This window comes from Emydura macquarii, unplaced genomic scaffold, assembly GCF_026122565.2.
Source record: "Emydura macquarii macquarii isolate MOO-44397 ecotype Brisbane River unplaced genomic scaffold, CSIRO-AGI_Emac_v2 contig_3530, whole genome shotgun sequence".
Lineage (NCBI taxonomy): Eukaryota > Metazoa > Chordata > Testudines > Chelidae > Emydura > Emydura macquarii.
Window position 1 is genome coordinate 2,373,534 of NW_027133667.1, and position 18,449 is coordinate 2,391,982.

At 39.1% G+C, this 18,449-nt stretch overlaps 1 protein-coding gene across 1 annotated transcript in view; it reads right to left on the reverse strand.

The window, feature by feature from the left end:
- Positions 1 to 3,776: 3,776 nt before the first annotated feature.
- The window catches only part of MYBPC1 (myosin binding protein C1), a 61,838-nt gene continuing 47,165 nt past the window's right edge, over positions 3,777 to 18,449 (reverse strand). Inside the window, exons 25-29 of the mRNA XM_067536112.1 lie at positions 16,388 to 16,547; positions 14,925 to 15,061; positions 13,745 to 13,931; positions 8,852 to 8,891; positions 3,777 to 4,479 (exon numbers count right to left, since the gene is read on the reverse strand). Coding sequence (XP_067392213.1) covers positions 8,881 to 8,891; positions 13,745 to 13,931; positions 14,925 to 15,061; positions 16,388 to 16,547 — 495 coding nt within the window. The 3' untranslated portion in view covers positions 3,777 to 4,479; positions 8,852 to 8,880. The remainder of the gene's footprint in view (positions 4,480 to 8,851; positions 8,892 to 13,744; positions 13,932 to 14,924; positions 15,062 to 16,387; positions 16,548 to 18,449) is intronic.

Below are 18,449 nucleotides of genomic sequence, written 5' to 3' on the forward strand. Positions count from 1 at the left end.
TTCCAGTTACTAAATTGCATAAAAAGACAGAGATAAATACATTCAGTATCTTCCTAATACTATTTTTTTCATGTAAACAATTGCTCTGCTTGCCAGAGGGTTGTTATAGAATTGCAAATAGGAGGAAGTTGTCTGTCTAGTTGCAAATGGGAGGGAAGCTGATTTGCAGTCAGGCATAAGAGAGGAGAGGCTTCACAAGACAACTTCTGTATTAAAGGATGGTACACTGTGAAAAAGTTGAGACTCCCTATGTTGTAAGTGCCTCAGGGCAAAGGTCTATTTGTATTTGAATTCACAGTGCCATTCAGAGGGAGGTTGCTATGTGAATAATAATATTGAAAGTGACCATGGGCCCAGTGTTGCAAAACTATGCAGACTGTGCTTGGGTCACCTTACTGTGGGTAGTGTAGGTTGAATTTCCTGCTGTAAATTTCCTGGTCATTTTCTCACAAACTTTATTTTATTTTAATATGATTTTTCTTGTGTACATTTCCTTCTTTATAATTCCTTTGACAGTGATAGCTGGGGCCCACTCATCAGGTGCTTGGCTAAGTCACTGCTTAACATGCCACATCAAATTTCGATCAAACATGAAATCATACAGTATGCATACAGGTGATGCTGACCATGAAGTGTCTGTAGAACATAGTATGTAGTTAAGTAATGGATGTTTCTGTTCACAAATAGTCAAGATTGTGACATCATCAGACTCTCAGCACAGTTGGTAAATACACATTTTTCAGAGGAGCTGGAAATCTTTCTTTACTCAGAATGGAACTTGCATGGTGTATTCTGTAATACTTCAAAATTTTAATTATTAATACCTTTTAGCCCTCTACATATTTAGAATCTGAGTTTTGAAATATGTTTACTGAAAAATTTACTGAAAAATAAAGAGAAAATATTGTTACCACTAACTTCATTATATTAATCTTAGGTGCTAGTTGTAACTATTGTAGGTACATTTTCAGACAAAAATGTGATTGTCAAGTTCATAGTTTTCTTTTAAGAGAAGTAATTTGGCCAAGGTGTCACAGTGGCAGGATTGGGATACAACCCATCAGTGTAGCACTCTGGCCACTAGACCATATTTCCCCCGTTTGACGATTTGGTGATCACCTAGACTAGTAAGGGATTCTTTCACCACCTATCTCATAACCATCGGGTGCCTTAATGCTGTATTGCTATGGCTCAGATCCCTGCCTACAAACACAAAGTTTCACCCTGGCATCTACCAGCATAGTTACTCCTTGCAGGGTAATACCAAGTCTCCCCAAATCCATCTTTCCTGAGTTCTTAATTACCAGACACTGAAACATTTCCCCTCTGGTTCATCATCCCCAATGATGTGAAACCAGCCTTCAGATATCAGCTGTTCCAATAGTCTACTTTTCCCTTTTGCACTTTATGCACACCAGTAGTCCCATTCACTTCAATGGGGTCTATTGTGTGTATCATTAAGTGCATGCTTAAGTCTGCAGGATCAGGGCTTGTATTGCCTGATCAATCAATGATAAAGGCTGCCTATTTGGTATTAGCTACATTTGGGTTATTGGTAAAAAATTTGTACTATTCCTAACATAAGTTTATCTCTACTGCTGGTAGACAAGACACCTGAGGCCTTCAGTTTTTTTAATACCAGGGTGTTTAGACCTGCTCTGAGCATGGTCATGTTTCTGTGGCTATGTTAATCTTCAGTGGTGCACTCTAAAAGACTTAGGACGCTTCCCTGTATTGTCTTGAGTGCTATGCTCATTTCTGTAGGTGGACTCAAATGACTATTGGCTGTAAGGAGTATGGAGTTTCTTTATAGGGAAAGTAGGAGTCACTGTCTCCATGGTTACTGGGTGAAATTTCTCTTAGCAAGATTCCTTAATATAAGAGGGGAATCTTATATTTTTAACCTGATTTGAGAAAATGTTAATCAGTAGGGAGACTTGTATGAGCTGGAGACATAGGTTTAGTTAAACAGAAATGTGGTTAGAAGTAAGTTTTTTTTTTAAAGAAACTAACAATAGCTTTGTAGCAGCATAGCTGTGAATAGTGTATACAAATTAAATGAAGTGCTAATATGAGCCCTAATCCTACAATGAGTGCCATGTGGGTGGACCCCTCTTCCCACACAGAGCCTAATGGCTTAAAAGAGGATCATTTATGTCCTTGCCTCATTGATACAAATCTCCAGGTTACTCAACTTACCCCGTATTTTCCATTCTTATTTCCTCTCTTCTCTTTCACATGTCTTGGTCTGTCATTCTTATGTTGTCCACTTAATTTAGGCCCCAACTCTGCAATCGATAATGCATGGGCAGATTGCTACACCCACAAAGAGTCCCACTGTAATCAAAGGGGCTTAGGGTGACCACCCATTCCTTATTTTAAAGATTGTCCCTTCATGATCTTAAACATTTAATTGAAGCTTGTGATAATTGCATTGTATACTTGAGGGCAGGAGAAATGTACACCTGAGAGGAAAAATACATCATATGCTAAAAGAACATGGTGTTTCCCTATACTGTCCCTTAAAATACAGCATTGTCTCTTATTTTTCATGTGGTTTCCCCTTATTTCCACCCAATAAAGGTGGTCACCTAGTGGGGCTCCTGGTGAGTGGATCAGTTCATCCACGAACTGTCAACTGCCAGACTAGGGCCTTAGTTTGAAAGTTCCCCAGGCCAAGGTCTCACTTGCCTGTAAAATGTCATGCACAACAATGGCACACTAAAAGAATCTGTTTAACTGGTTCTATTGGAGTTTTAGAACTAACATACTCAAATTTGCTGGGGCTACCTAGGGGCTTCAAGGAAAGTAAAAGGTGTATATGCATTTATCAGAAAGAACTGATAAGAGGCTGTGAGACTGAAGCTCAGATTCCTGAAATATGAAGAAGCTGCTTTCTGCCTCTCTGGAACTGCAAAACTAACCTCAAGCAAGTGGATTTAGCCACTGGGGGATCCTTGTACTGTAGAGAGATTCTTGGGTGATGCAGAGCTGATGTAGTAGCTCCCACTCCGTCTCCACCCAGCTGCCAATGCAGAGACCATAACTGAAATTTCAATACACCCCGGCAATCTCCAGCTGCTGGACCGGCCCTTTGTTGGCACTTGGCATAAATGAGAGCAGCCTTCAGGAACTGAAAGCCTAAAGGCTCCTGAAATTTATGCTGACCACCAGATTGACAAATGCATAGTGCTGCAATTGAGAGAGCATAAAGTGGGCTTAAAGCTGTGCGCACAAACACATGCACATAGCATAGGAGGCTATGCACACAAACGCTCCCACCACCAAAGAGCACTGAACACTTCTAGCCAGAGCTCTGAGTCTGGCCCTAAAACTCAATCTATTGTTGTTTATTATATAAAATGAAGACAACGTGCTTGGTGCTGCATTAGACACAAAGATCAAGAAAGTCCATGCCTCAAAGGGCTTAGTCTAGAAAATATAGAAAGCCAAGATTAATCAGGGAATGCAGCAGAAGGAGATACCTTTAGTGTTTTATTACATTTCCCCCTCATTTGAACTTGATATTTTACGTGGCTTTATTTGTTGGTCTCCAAGCAGAGGTGGGTCTTTTAGTGAGATCTGAATGAAAGGTTGTATGCCACGTTGCTTCGACTGCTCTTTATGTCTCTTTAGGTCAAGGATCATGTTTTTATGTTCTTGTGCAACACCTAGCACAATAGCATCCCAATTCTCACTGGCACTTCTGCAATGTGGAAATTAAATGCTAAATAATAATATGGTGGGATAATGTAAAATAATGATCAATAAAAGTATTTTGGTAGGTCTAAACACATGTTTATTGTACATTAAATAAAACACTAATTTCAGTTGAAAGAATATTGATTTGTAGGTGAGTCATAGGAAATATAAACCTTCTAGATGAAGAAATATTCAACTGAAATGACCATTAAATGCATGTGTATTAAACAGCTAGTTTATAGCAAATCCGTATTCTTTTAAACTACTTTTAGATGAATAAGATCCATTATCAAAAGAGGTATGTATTTCAAGGCCCTACTGGATTGCCACTGGTTGATCAGTCTACTTTCACTCTGACAAAAATACGCCTAGCACTACAAAGTAGAAGATTGTTTTCTCATGCTTATTACACAGCTTCTTCTCTTTCCTCATTTAAAAAAAACAAAACACACAATATCAAACAAAAACCAATGCTGACCGTTACAGAATGTGTCTTGACTTCAACCCCAAAGCAATCCATGCGTAATTTTCTTTTCAGCAACAGGAAAGGGAAAAGCGGGGGGTGGGGGGAGGGAGGAGGAGACACACAACTGTGCTGCTATTGCTAGTATTAAAATGCTGTAATGCTGGCTACCAGTTTCCAATGCAGTGGCAGGAAAGCACTGTGGATGGGCTCTCACTTTCCCTCAGGGTTGCCTGCTTGCACTTCTTGCATATATGAATGAATGATATGTGGGGGCACCCCTTCCATTAAAAGTCTGAAGAACGAAAGTCCACCTATGGATAAGGAACAAGACAATTGAATGGTTAAAGCTACCAGGAGAAATAGATTTTTAAAATATTTCTGTTTCTCTGTGAAAAATATTGACCCAGTTAAGTGACAGAGATTTAGTCAGTCCCTATGCTATATTTTCTCTTGAGGTAGGGTGAAATTCACCCATGTGCAAAGATCCAGCACAAAGGTTACTCATAATTTATGTTGGGGTTTTAAGTGGTGCATAGGACTTGTGCTGGCCCCTTGCAGAGGAATGTATTTCACCTGTAAAGGGCCAGATTCTGTCATCTGTTGCACTCAATGCAACCCCACTGATATACCATGCATAAGCTTCATCCCAAACAATCATGTTTATTTCAATGGCGTTGCATGAGATGTATCTAAGGGTAGAATTTGGCTAAGAAAGTCCAGTGCAGCAAATACTTGACACGCAGAAAAAAGACAAGTGCAGAGACATTCACATTATTAGTGCTGGATTTTATAATAAATATTTAGCAAAATATTTACTATACCTCTTGGAATTTGACTGAAGTATGAGGATGAAATGATTGCACAAAAAGGCCAGAATTCTCAAAAATAGATGCCTGAATTTAGTCTCTGAAGTTCATATTTAGGCTCCTAAATAAGTAGCCTAATTTTCAAAAAGTTCTTTGAAAATCTGGCCATAAATTCTCAAATAAATGAAGTAGGATTGGCATAAATACTATTCCTGTTTCTATATTTTAAAAAATGTCCTCTCCTAAGATTCAGTAGTGACTTTTCATTTTAGCTTCAGCAGCTCCAATATGGCCTTATTATAGTGTGAGCACAGGAGTGGGAGCCAAGCAACTCCTGAAAGCAAAACCCTGTTTCTAATACTGTGACCGTAAGGAAATCACTAAAGTCAGATGCTCCTCTTCTGCGTTGTGTGGAGGGAAGTAAATGTACCGGGGAAGACTGCAGGGTCAACATTGGGAGTGAAGCCATGGGTACACTGCATATGCTCCTTCCAAACAGGCAGCAGTCACTCCACCCAAATAAGACATGATGATAGCTCTGCTGGAAATATTGCTATCAGAGCTGGTCTTTGAGATCTGTGAACCCTGTGGATGTGCTTCCCCTTTCTCCACTTCCTTGATTCTGAGGAGAAACAAAAATGTCAAGACCCATCTCAGTAGTTTTGTTTGTTTGTTTTTAAGGAGATCTCTCTAGCTTTCTTTGTTGCAAGCAACACCTGTAAATCAGTTACTAAGGTTCAAAGTTTGTCATAGTGTTTTCCCTAAAAGTATGGCTCATTCATGACCTCTCCTACAGACATCTAGTGCTAGCTACTAGAGCCCATGAAACCCATAGCTGTGAAACACCCACCCTCCAAAGTTTGGGGAGAGCCCTGTGGAAGAATTTGTCAGGTGGGCTGCCATTCATGGTGCTGTGATTTAGTATTAATAATAATAAAGCTACCGGCAACTGGAAAACATTTATGTTATGGCAGTTCCCACATATCTCAATAAAAACTGGGGTTGCTATGTGTTGCTTTGTCCCTTCTGACCCTCTGGAAAGCTCTGTTTCTTTTCTTTGTGGAGTTGAGCTTGCTTTCCTTTGGAACTTTGATAGGCTGCACGGTCTACTGAATAAAGCATCCTACAGTACAGTCAACATTCAAAGCTTCTCAGGGCTTCCATGGCTTGGAAGGCATATTATTTTGGATCTGGCACTATATGGGTAAAGAGATAGGGCCAAATCTGTTGTAGTTACACTGGCACAATGTAAACCTGGAGTTATCATGAAGCCAATGGAGTTATTCAGAATTTAGCCTGGGATAACAGCACAGTTTGGCCTGAGATCTTTAAAATATATTTTACTATATTTAGAAACATAAGAAAATTTTACTTTTTTCATTGTATGCAGGACAGTAAAGGGTCTGTTTTTAGACCCAGATTTGCATTTTATGATTTTGTTTTGTATTGTACTATGTTTCCACCACACTCTCTTTTTCTAGCTAATTCTCCTTTCTTAAATAAACCTAATTTTGTTTTATTGTAAGTGCTCACGTGCTGTGTGATTTTACAGGAGCAGTGGTTTATGGTAAAACTAAAAAACTGGGGTATGCTGCTCCTCTGAGAGCAGAGGATCTAGGATTTATGTGAGTAGCCAGTGTTGGGCTGCATATCACAAAGGAATGATTCAAATGGACTCAGGGACTAAGGTGATAACAGGACTGGATTATCCTAGAGGAGAATGCCAGAATGGCTAATAGGTGAACACCCAGCCACCAGAAACAAGGCTACCTCTCATTAGAGACAGGCTGTAAACAGGTGACACTGAGTCTTGGGTACCCCACAAACTGTCACAGAGGGACAGTGGGGATGTGACACGCTGCACCCCATATACACCCTTATGGTGTGATTGTGTGTCATTCATGTTCACACTTATCGTGTACCTGTATATTGTTTAATGCAGAGTATGTCGTGCAAGGTGTTTTTGGAATGCTCATGACATACTGAACATTTTGGTTATAGGAGTATGTTTGTTGCAATGTCATATGTGTGGTTATGAAGCTCTGCTGTGTGATATTCCCAAATATGTGTCTCATAGGGCTTGAGGCAGATCCAGGCAAACACTAAAAGCAGAGAGGTAGTACACGCCTTACCAAGGCATGCATAAAACAATCCAGCTCTTCCAGGAGTAATGGACTAGCCTAAGCATCTGATAAGGGGATGCTCATTGACTCAGGATGTGGAGAAGACGATGCAGGAATACTGTTGGTCACCTGGCCCTGAAGGGGGGAGGTGAGGCGCCAGAGGGGGGAGTGGGGACATTTGAAAAGGGGGAACGTTTTGACCTCTCTCTCTCTCTCTCTCTCTCTCTCTTGAAATCCAGCAACGAACAACATCAAGCAACAAAAGCATTGACCACAGGGGAGAGCCTGGTTGGAGGCCAACCAACCAGCCTGTGGTGAGAACCATCTAAGACTGTAAGGCTACTGAAAGTGTTAATTTAGAATGCAATTTGCCTTTTGTTTACTTTTGATTAAATCTGACCTGCCTTCCTCTGGTTTATAATCCCTTAAAATCTTTCAGTACTTAATACATTTGTTTGTTTTATCTATGGCTTGGGTGTGCGTAGAGACTTCATTTAAAGTGACAGAGCTGGTGCATATCAATTTCTTTGATAAATTGACGAACATATGAGCTTGCAGAGTCCAGTGGGCAGTATTGAACTCTGTAAAACGGCAGTTCCTAGGGTTGCACCTGGGACTGGGGGGTGGTTGCTGGGGTCATTCTATTGCATAATCCCACAAGTGGCTGGCCAGAAGCACTCACTCACTAAGGTAAGAGCTGCTGGCTTGTAAGAGGCTGTGCGTGAGCTGACTGAGGAGTGGGGTGTTCAAACAGTGGAGCAAGAGCTAATCAGGTTCTAGGAGTGAGTGATTGGGGTGACACAGCCATACACCAGTCCAGGTTGCAGAGGGGAATGTGACAGGAGAAAATGGTAAATATTTTGCTAAAAATATTAGAGATCATCCCTCTTGATTGGGAAGGTTGGTATGTGTGATAAGGAAGTTGCATTACTACTGTACCTTTTATAAGTCTGCATGGATGTTCACTTCTGCGAGGTGCAATCAATCCCACTAACAACACTTACCTTCTGAAGCATTTTTGTAGCACGCCAAAAATTTTAAAGCAAAAGTACATTTTCAAGATGAACACATCGTTCTCTTTAACTGAGCGAACTGTATATTTCAGTTAGATTGTATTGATTGATCCAGTATTGATATAGTTTTATTCTATTTACACAATTTAGGAAAAGCCAGTATATCCATTATTAATGTTATCCTGCTGAAGACACATTATTTAATTTTAACTCTAATTGTAACCCTATCACTCTTTCAGAGTTGTGCTTTCCCAATCTTAGGTAAATGGACAATACAGACAAAAAATGGCATGCTTTATAGCATTCTTTAAAACTTGTGTAATGCAAATTTTCATAAGAATCATTCATTTTTTAAAATAAAATGAAGTGATGTAAAATTGTCTAATTTATTTAGAAGTCTATCCCTAGATGCAAATAATTGACTGTAGATGAAAAATGCTCTTATATTACTTGTATTTTCTCTAAAGTTAGTAATTAACCTAATTCATGCTTTATTAAATTCAGGTGAAATTACTTAGAAAGTAAGTGTATGAACCACTAAAGGGAGTTATTGAAACAAGCAATTATTGGAAAGATTAAGGGTTAGTTGTCAATTTAAGCATAGTGTAATATAAATTCAAATTATTGATTTAAAAACATTTTCATTAAATGACATAATGAAAATCATGCCATACTTCGCAGGCTTTGTATGACGTGAAAACAGACATAAGCTTCATATGCAAGAACCATATGAAAGCTTACCTTAGATGGCAATATACATTCAAAAATCCTTACTGTGCAACTAAGGGAGAGAGAGAAAGAGAAGTAAGCATTTAATTGCTAACACCAAAGTAGAGCACTTGTTGGGTGAAATTATGTTCATAATTATGACAAGACGTTTTAATCCTTAGTCACAAAAAATATGTAGGAAATAGAAGCACATGGAAAGTAAAAGGCAGGGATACAGTACCACTTCAAAATTATAATTAATATGTAAACTCTTTATTAATATGCACAAACATGATTGGCTCCTGTAATTAATATAGAGTACATAGTGGAGCCAATCAAATTGTGCAACTGATTTTTAGGATAAAAGTTTCTAAACTTAGCTTCAGAAGAAGCTAAAACATATGTATATATATATTTGTGTTTTTCAACACAGGAAAAAACCACACATAGCATTAAATATATATATATATATATATGTTGAAACTCTAAAAGGCAAAATGAGCAAGTATAAACTAGTTACACACCAGTGCCTTATTATGTACCTTGACACAAATACATATTTACATTAGTTAAGGCATGCCATTTATTCTATTGGAACTATTAGTTTTAATTAAGTATTTTACGTATGTAGTGCTATGTATGGGCAATAAACAGTTCTTGTAACTGCAGCAGCCATTTAAGAAAAGAAATATTAAAAAATACCTAAAATGTTTGGAGTACATTCTAGCTTAATTGCTTCACAAGTGTAAGTTTTTAAATTGTACATTTGAAAGCCTCCAGTATTGGAAATGTCAGTGTTTGGGCATTTCTGTAATTTAAAAATGGCCATGTCGATATTTTTGAATTTTGGTAATGTTAAAAACGTCATTTTGTTCAAAGGAGTAAATTCTCTGGCAGTAATTCTGCTGAAGCTGAATTTGAAGTCAACAGAGTTATGCCCATAGAGAATTTATTTGGCTCTAAGGGTGATATCCTGGCCCCACTGGGTATGTCTACCCTGCAGTTAAAAACCTGCAGCTTGTCTGTGCCAGCTGACTGTTGAATTGCAGTGTAGATGTTCGGGCTTGAACTGGAGTCCGGGCTCTAGGATCCTGCGAGGTGGGAAGTTTCCGGAGCTTGGGCTGCAGGCCGACCCCAGGAGTCTACAGTGCAATTCAACAGTCCTTTAGCCCGAGCCCCACAAGCCCAGGTCAACTGACACCATTGCAGGTGTCTAATTGCAGTGTAGACATACCCACTGATGTCAATGGAAGTGTCCCATTGACTTCAGCAGAGTTAGTATTTCCCCCTTAGATTTTGCATGCCAAGTGTCAGCCTGTATTGATGTTCTAAGTACCAATTCAGAATAGAAATCTAGTTTACAATACAGAATAATTTTTAAAATTAATGGATAACATGGTGATACCTCTGTTCTTTCCATAATTCTCCAGATTATATCAAACTAACCTTGACCTGAGTCCCCTTGTCAAAGGGAGTTGAGTATATTAAAGTTTTTTTTTTTACATATATGCATGGTTTTATGTATGAGAAAGTATAAATTCTTGCCTAGACTTTGCATAACTCTGATGTTAGCTCCTACATTCTTAATTAATTTGGTCTTCTTTACTCATGTGACATAGCCAATGTATGCCATGAGACACTAGCTAGTATAATCTAAAAGCAACTAAGGAATACACACTTTACATGCAAATGCATTTTGATGTAAAAAGAGAGGGATGTAATGGAAGGTAAAGTCCAGCGGAATGTGCTTTTTATAAACCTGTTTCTTCCCTGCCGAGAAGAATGGTTCTCCTGGGGTAATTATTCCATAATACAACACTGCAGAATTAGAACATTCATACTGGTATTTATTCTTATTTGAATTTTTCCCAGTTAATTTATTTAACAACTTAATTTTTTCAATAGGATTAATACCAATTGTAACTCTTCTCAGAATCCATTTCTGTCATCGAGTTATTGAAGTGATAAGCAACTTTGGCTTCACCCTTATGGCTGATAACTCTCTCCCAAGCAGTCAATTATCTCATGACAACAGGTTCATGATGAATTCTCTTAGGGCCTGATCCAAAGTCAACTGAAGTCAGAGGAAGTCTTTCTGTTGATTTCAATGGGCTTTGGATCAGGTCCTTACTGCTTATAGACACTCTATTTACAGAAAACGAAACAAGACAATGATTATGAATACTTATGACAAACCAGCCACGATTAGGAATCTAATTCGAGGAATTGTAAAAGAAAAATATTTTAAAAATGTTCTTTGGGGAGAGGGTGTGTGAAAAATACAATAATAGTTTTAATGGAATTTTGTGTTTATATAGATTGTCATCTTCCAAAACGTAGTTCAGATAGAACTTCTTTTCTTAACAAAGATCTTTTACAAATTGTGACATGAACTTTTTCAGCATCCTTGTAGATAAATAGACTTGTCGTGCGATGGTAGTAAATAGCTCAACTATTTGCCATTTTAAATGCATCGAAGAGACCAGAAAAAGATTAATTAAATGCCAGGGTTTATCAGAAATAAATAACATCCCTGTGAACAGAAAAAAATTTCAGTGATGGTAAAACGATGATTTTAAAATGAAATACTTGTTATTCTATTTGTCTATTATTGTCAATAAAATGTTTAAATAAATGAGGTAAAATTTGTAACTGCTGATAGTCTGGATTTGAAGCCTAAGATATTAAAAGCAAATTGATAAGAAAAGTAGAAAATTGTAATGCACTACTAGTATACTGTATTATTACCATAACTTTTCACTTATTTAGATACCATATAAAATGATTAGCACACTCTATCCATGATACTTTTGTGACATTCCTAGGAATATGTCTACATGATAAAACAGATTACTAACAGCTCAGAAACAGATAAAAGAAATTCTGGACTATTTAGCAAAATGAGAATTAGTCCAACATATTTGTTTGTATAGTGTACATCTGTCTAACATGATGTGCTATTCCAAAAAACAAGAGTTAGAGTACCGTGGCTGTTAAACTCACCAGATATGTAACATCCCTTAAATGATAGCTTTGACCCTGCAGTCCTTAATTTGCTTTGAAATCAATGATCATTTGCCTGAGTCACGACTGCAGAATCAGGCCCTAATTTTAACTCCTGGATGGTTTGCTAATCTAGGATGTGATATCACTGCAACTGAGGTTATTTGAGGCACTTGAGCCAGTTGTCCCCTGGCGGTATGAACAGGACGGGCTGCTAGTTTGACCTTCTTGCTGAGGGATTCTTTGGCTTTGGAACTTGCTTCCTGAGTTGGTCTGCTGAAAACTTGATAGTGTGACCTTCAGGACATGCTGCAAGAACTACTTGTTTACCCAGGAGTCCCCTTGGGAGGGATGATTGGGGATGAAGGGATCTAACTAAGGGGTTGGGGGATGGGCATTGTTGGGAGCTGAGTTGTGAAGAATTTTTTTTCTTTGACCTAACAAACTATGGAAGTAGTCAGTTGTGGATGGGGGTAGGCATGACTGTCAGTGATAGTATTTTGGACTGTGGTGTTTGCAATTTTGTATGCAATGTACACAGCACTAGACTGGAGACTTATAAATTATTATTTTTTTAAAGTAGGTAAGAGGTGGATGATGTCAGATCAAATGCCTATCAGGAAAAGGCTCAAGTAGGTCATCTCAAATGTAGCTGGTAATGACTTTTTACCTCAGAGACAAAGTGCTGGCTAACTACATTACTAAGCATAACAGATATATTGAAAAATGATCTATGTAAGCATATTTACACTTCGGACATCAATATGTAAATGTCAAATGTAAAGAAATGAAATTCACATCAATATTGATCAGAATGGCAAAATAAAATCTCTGACTCATTCCTCAATAAACCACTGTTCAGGACAGGATCAATTCTTGGTCAACGCTTTCCTGGACAATGTTGCAAAGTATCCTGTGGTTTAGATACCAGGGAAAACCTGAATAAAGAGGCGGGTCTTGCATCACATGCTAACAGTGGCAAGACTATAATTCATCCTGACCTCCAGTAGCAAAGAGTTCCACAGTCTCAGCAAAAGCACCATACTGGATCTTTTCCCTTGTACAGTTACCATCAACGCAGTTTTAGGGTTCACTGAAGAATTCTATACAGTTTTTGGCAACAGTAACATCTATGGATGCTTATGACTCCTAAATGTGACAAATATTAAATAGAAAAATTCCCTCCAGCTCCCTACATGTCCCCAGTTCTCGCCACAGCCCCCCTTGCTCCCCTCCAGTTCTGATCCGGCCTCCGCCCAGCTCTCCCTCAACCATTCTCCAGACTCCTTCAGTCCAGCCCCCAGCACTCCAACCCCCATGTGGTCACCCCTCCAGGCTCCTTTAATTCCCCTCCTGACCCCTACTTCCCTGATCCACCCCTCAGCCCTGTTTCAAGCCCTCACAAGCCCTCCCCCACCTCTGCTCCAACCCCCATCCTCCCATCTATGATTTACATCCCTGGAGCTCCACTCCAAGCCCCTTCCCCCACCTTCAACAGCTCTGATCCAGGCCTCCAGTTCCGCCTAGTTCTGCTCCAACCTCCTCGCTCACGTCCTTTTATTTTCTTGGGTTTGAGGCTGACAGACTTCATTGCTGTGTTTAGTTTAACTCCTTTCAGCAACCTTTACAGATATTCCTCCCGTCCAAAACTGTTCCTTGCCTAATGCTTGCAGTATGTGCTGTACGTCTGTGAATCTCACTAGAGTTTGTCACATAAGTGGTACACCTTCTGATCCCTAAGGGACATATCCATACATGAAACAACCCATGAAGTCAGTGGATATTTGAATAAAAATGGCGGTAGAATATAGCCAACAAAAAGTTTTTAGAATCACCTCCCGGCATTTGCTTATTGCACTCTTGACTCTAATATATGCTGTATCTAAACAAAGAGTGGATTTGCTCTGATCTTAGACACCTTACCTTTCACTTCCAGTTTGCATTCAACTACTGCCTCTCCAAGTTCATTGGCTGCTTTGCAGGTGTAAGTGCCTCCATCGTAAGGATTGGGTTTGCGGATCTCCAAGGTACAGACACCTTGGTTACCGAACATTCTGTATCTCGGGTCGTTTATTATAGTCACTTTGTTTTTCATCCAGGTTATTTTGGGCTGTGGTAAAAAGTGCACACAAATATAGGAAATGAAATGCTAATCTTCTTCTGTGACTTTGTATTGTCAGTTTTTTTTCATTGTGTATATTAGTAGTATACACTGAAAAAAAATATTAACAGAAGGGAAGTTGTAGTCCATTCCTAAAAATAAGTTTGGGCCATATCATGCCATTGTTTTTTAAGCACAGCCCCCTGTGGCCTCATTATTTAGCTTAATTCAATCAAGATCATGTTTTTGAGTCAGCAAAAATGGAGATTAGTTACGTTACGAAGGGTGTACCATATAATAATAAACAACTGACTAATAACTTTCAAGATCTAAACATTCTAGGTTTGTCAATAAAGCTGGGGTTTTTTTTTACTAGTAACCAATTCATAGAGTTTCATCAGAAACCTTGGAAGTGAATGATGGATCAGAGAACACTTTTAAATAAAAATGCTGAATTCTGATTTTGCTGGGTCAGTTGAATTTTCTACTCTGGAAAATTGGTCAAAGAGAGAGCAGGAAGCATTGTTTTTACAGTGCCTAGCACAATGTGACCCGGATCCTGACTGGCCTCTAGGCGCTGCTGTAATATAACTATTAATAATTATAAAGAGCATTTTGTTTTAAACCAAAATCCTTATTGATCTATGGACCATGCAGCTCTTGTGAATTACTGAAGTAGCAACCCTATATATGCCTAATCAGCTGGGGAAAATCCACGTTTTCATTAAGATATCGGTGGACTCAGTAAATATTACAATACCCATGTTGTAGATGGGTAAACTGAGACAGAAGGAGATGTAACTTGTCCATTGTAATACAACAAATCAATAGCAGAACTGGGAAGAGTACCTAAGAATCCTAACTCCCCGTCCCTTGCTCTGTTCTTTAGCCAACTCATTCTCCTTATTGTATGTGTGTGAATTATAAGAACAGGAGCAGTACTAGAAAATATCAGTCTGGTTAAAACCTCCTTTGCCTTCACTGATAAGTGTTATGCCATACCTTGGGATTTCCTCGAACACTGCAGTTCAAAGTAGCATTGTAACCAGCTACAGCATACGTGTTAATTAAAGGTTGAGTAAACAACGGTGGTTCGGTGAAATTAAATTCTTCGTAAATTGGATTTTTGTAGACTTTACCTATAAAATAAATACAAGATGTTAGGAACTGTTAGAACAAAGCATTTAATATGGTTTTCAACCTGTAAAGAGTGAGTCTGCTCTAATTTGCACTGCTTAATATACCAACGTAACTCCATTTATTGCACTGATTCTCACTAGCGTGAGAGCAGAACTGAGCCTGGGATGTTATTGTTGTCTCTGAACATACTGTACAGAGGACTTAAAATCTCTCCTTGTTGTATGAATACATGGTATATAAAGTACAATGTACATACTCTGTGTGCACGCCTACAATTACACACAGACTTTGTACAACGATATGAATACTGACTAGCGGGCTAGTAAGAGTGGCAGCATCACCAATAAAGATAGCAGAAAATTTGTTGATCCTGTATAAAACAAAATCTAGGAGAGCTGGCTTTCTCGCTGATAATGTATCTGCCCTTGTGGTGCTGAAAGTAGTAAATAAATAAAATAAATTATTTTTCTCTATAAACTATGCTGATGCATTGAATGGACATATGGGGTGAAATTCATCCCTGTGCCGAGGGCCAGCACCAAGGCCTATGCATAACTTACTTCTGACTTAAGCAGGCTTTGCCTGGTGCATGGGCCTTGTGCTGACCCTCGGCACAAGGGTGAATTTGCAGTGACTAGAAACAATTTCCACAGCCACTCTTCTGACCATCATCCCACTTTTAAATGGAAAACTATTTCCACTCCGAGCGAGGGTGATTGAAAACTGCCAGCTTCCTGAATTCATTCTTTTTAGTTTCCTTTATGACGTCCCCGTTTTTGATGGTCAGAACTGAGATGCTTTTCTTTCAAGTGAGAGAGCAAAGTAACTCCTTATTGCCAGTAGGAATGCCGTTAGCAGTGGCTCATACAGCAAGTGACTGATGTCAGCCCTCTAAACTTAAGCCTACTGCCTTCACAGTACATACTGTATGAGAGTGGCTGACCCAAACCATTCCTGAACTCAGGGCACTCTCTCTGCCATTCTTCTTTGCAACAATTTATGTATGGATTACAATGCCTTCATTTCCATTTTAAACTGTTTGAAAGCTCTATGTGATTCAGAACTGAGAGACGAATTGATGTTAACATTTAAAACCAAGTGTTATCCTCCCTTGCTTTATTACTTGTCCCATACTTTGCAGTTGTTCATAGTGAATGCCATACCCTACCAAAGCGGAATGGTAGCAATTTACGCTCACTTTGCACTGGTGTACATGGCTACACCAGGTACAAACAGTGCAGAATCAAGCCTTTTGTCTCTTATTTCTTTCCCCACTCTGAAACCCACACTTCCTCCTTAAGATACATAATTGATAGTTAGCTAACCATCCTTTGCGATCACAGCACTCTCTGTGGTCATTGTTGCCTCCTCACTGAGGCCGCACATGTTTTCAGCGAAAATCCGGAAGTAGTACTCATTCCCTATGATGAGTTCATTAATGGTCGCACTGGTTCGGTGGTAGTGCTCAATTACGGTGAACCATTCCTGCAGAACACAAACACAGACTAAGTTTACCTGCAACACACTTCATTTTATCAACAGTTAAGATTTCAATAGCCACTATGTGCATGAAAGTATGAGAACAAATTTTAAGGAATGTATATAATCTGTAAGGCATAATACAATAACTGAGCTAATGGCAATGAATTCTAAGTTAATCACTACACCGTAATTGCATGATAAAGAAAGAGTCACAAGCAATTCACTGTGCTATGAAGGGTGAATGGAAAGTGAACCCTATTAAATTGTCGCATTCTGTTTGTTAGTCAGGAGGGTTCATTTTAGGAAATGCAATATTACAAAGGTCCTGTTGTGCAAGAGAGGAAAGGCAGGCTGTGCCACTCAGAGTTCATACTGCTGACAACGTATTGCTGCAGATAAGAAAGCAAGTGACTGCAAAGCAACAACAACAACAAAAACTAATAACAAAAAGTTTCAATGTGTCAATCTCCAAGAACCCAGTACGCCCGGGTACTAATCTGCCTCCTCTGACACAGGCTAAATGAGCAATATGATTATGGAAGTATGATTCCACCTCGATGATTTCTCATGATTTTAGAACAGTTGATAGGGAAGGACGAGCAGTGCATACAGCCCAAACTACAGACACTTGATCAGACAGGTGACTGGGTCTCAGAGGGTCTTTCCCTTCTCAGTAGCAACAGTACAGTCTAAGGATAGCAGCATGTAAAGCTCACCCATAGTCATGCAACTGGAATGGGTCCGGTCTCCCATGGCAGTCAGCAAGAGGTAATTTATTTGTTAAAAATAGGACTTCCAATTCATTCTGGATTTCATTTTGAGAAATCATGTGTAAATAAGGAACACTGCCACAGTGCAATAAACAGCTGGAAAAAAACCTGTTTGTTAAATTAGTGTTTGAGGCAGTTCCAGGGGCAAACTTAGAGGACAGACACAAGCATTCAATGTATGGGTTTTTTTCCTGTAACAAAGTCCTGTGGATGTGATTTCATCAGCTCTGAATTCCTGTGATTTCTGGCACAACACTCATCTCTTGGGAAGTCTTATATACTCCACGGCATACTGTTTCAGGCATCTCTCAGCATAGCTCTCAAGAGACCCATGTTTAGATGAAAGGCATCTCTTTAAATATCAAATTTACATTTGAGCTTGGTACACAATATCCACCTAGTGAGATCAAGAAGACTCATGCTAAAAATGTAAAGCAGAATATGGCCATGAAAATGCTCTCTCTTTTATTTATGCCACCACTTCCAATTGTCTCCCTTTCTCACAGTATATATCTGTGTACGTTTCTTGTGCCAGAGTTTATACTGGTGTGTACTAAACCTGAAGAGCAACATTATTTTAGAATTCCCAGTAATATAGCTCATAGCGCTTAGAAAGGATCATCCACTTGAAAGAATTTGGGACTTCCTATCTTCAAAGGCAACTGTTTTAAGAAAATGTCCCTTTGGAAACAACCATTATTTAAAATCCCACCTGGTACTATAACAGGAAAACTGTTGCCACAGTCAACATGGCGATAACGTGGAACCACTGCTCCATGAGCACAGAGTACACTTTGGACACTAGTTATTTTATTTTGTATTACTTAGCACCTAGAAGTCTGAACAGAGATGGGGCTCCATCGTGCAGAGCACTGTGTGCGCACAAAATCCAAGGCCCTGGCCAAAACAGCTTATGGTCTAAAGAGAGATGAAGGGAGGGAAGGGGGATAGAGTCACAGGGAAGTGAACTGACTGGTACAAGGTCACACAGCAAGTCAGTGTATTAGTATTCTTGTCATGCAAACTGTTTCATATCTCTTAGATTCACAATATCCTAACTTGCAGTATCTATTAAATGTAGAAATCCAACTGCTGTCTCTTACTGAACTATAAAATAGGAGCTTGGTTATGAAAT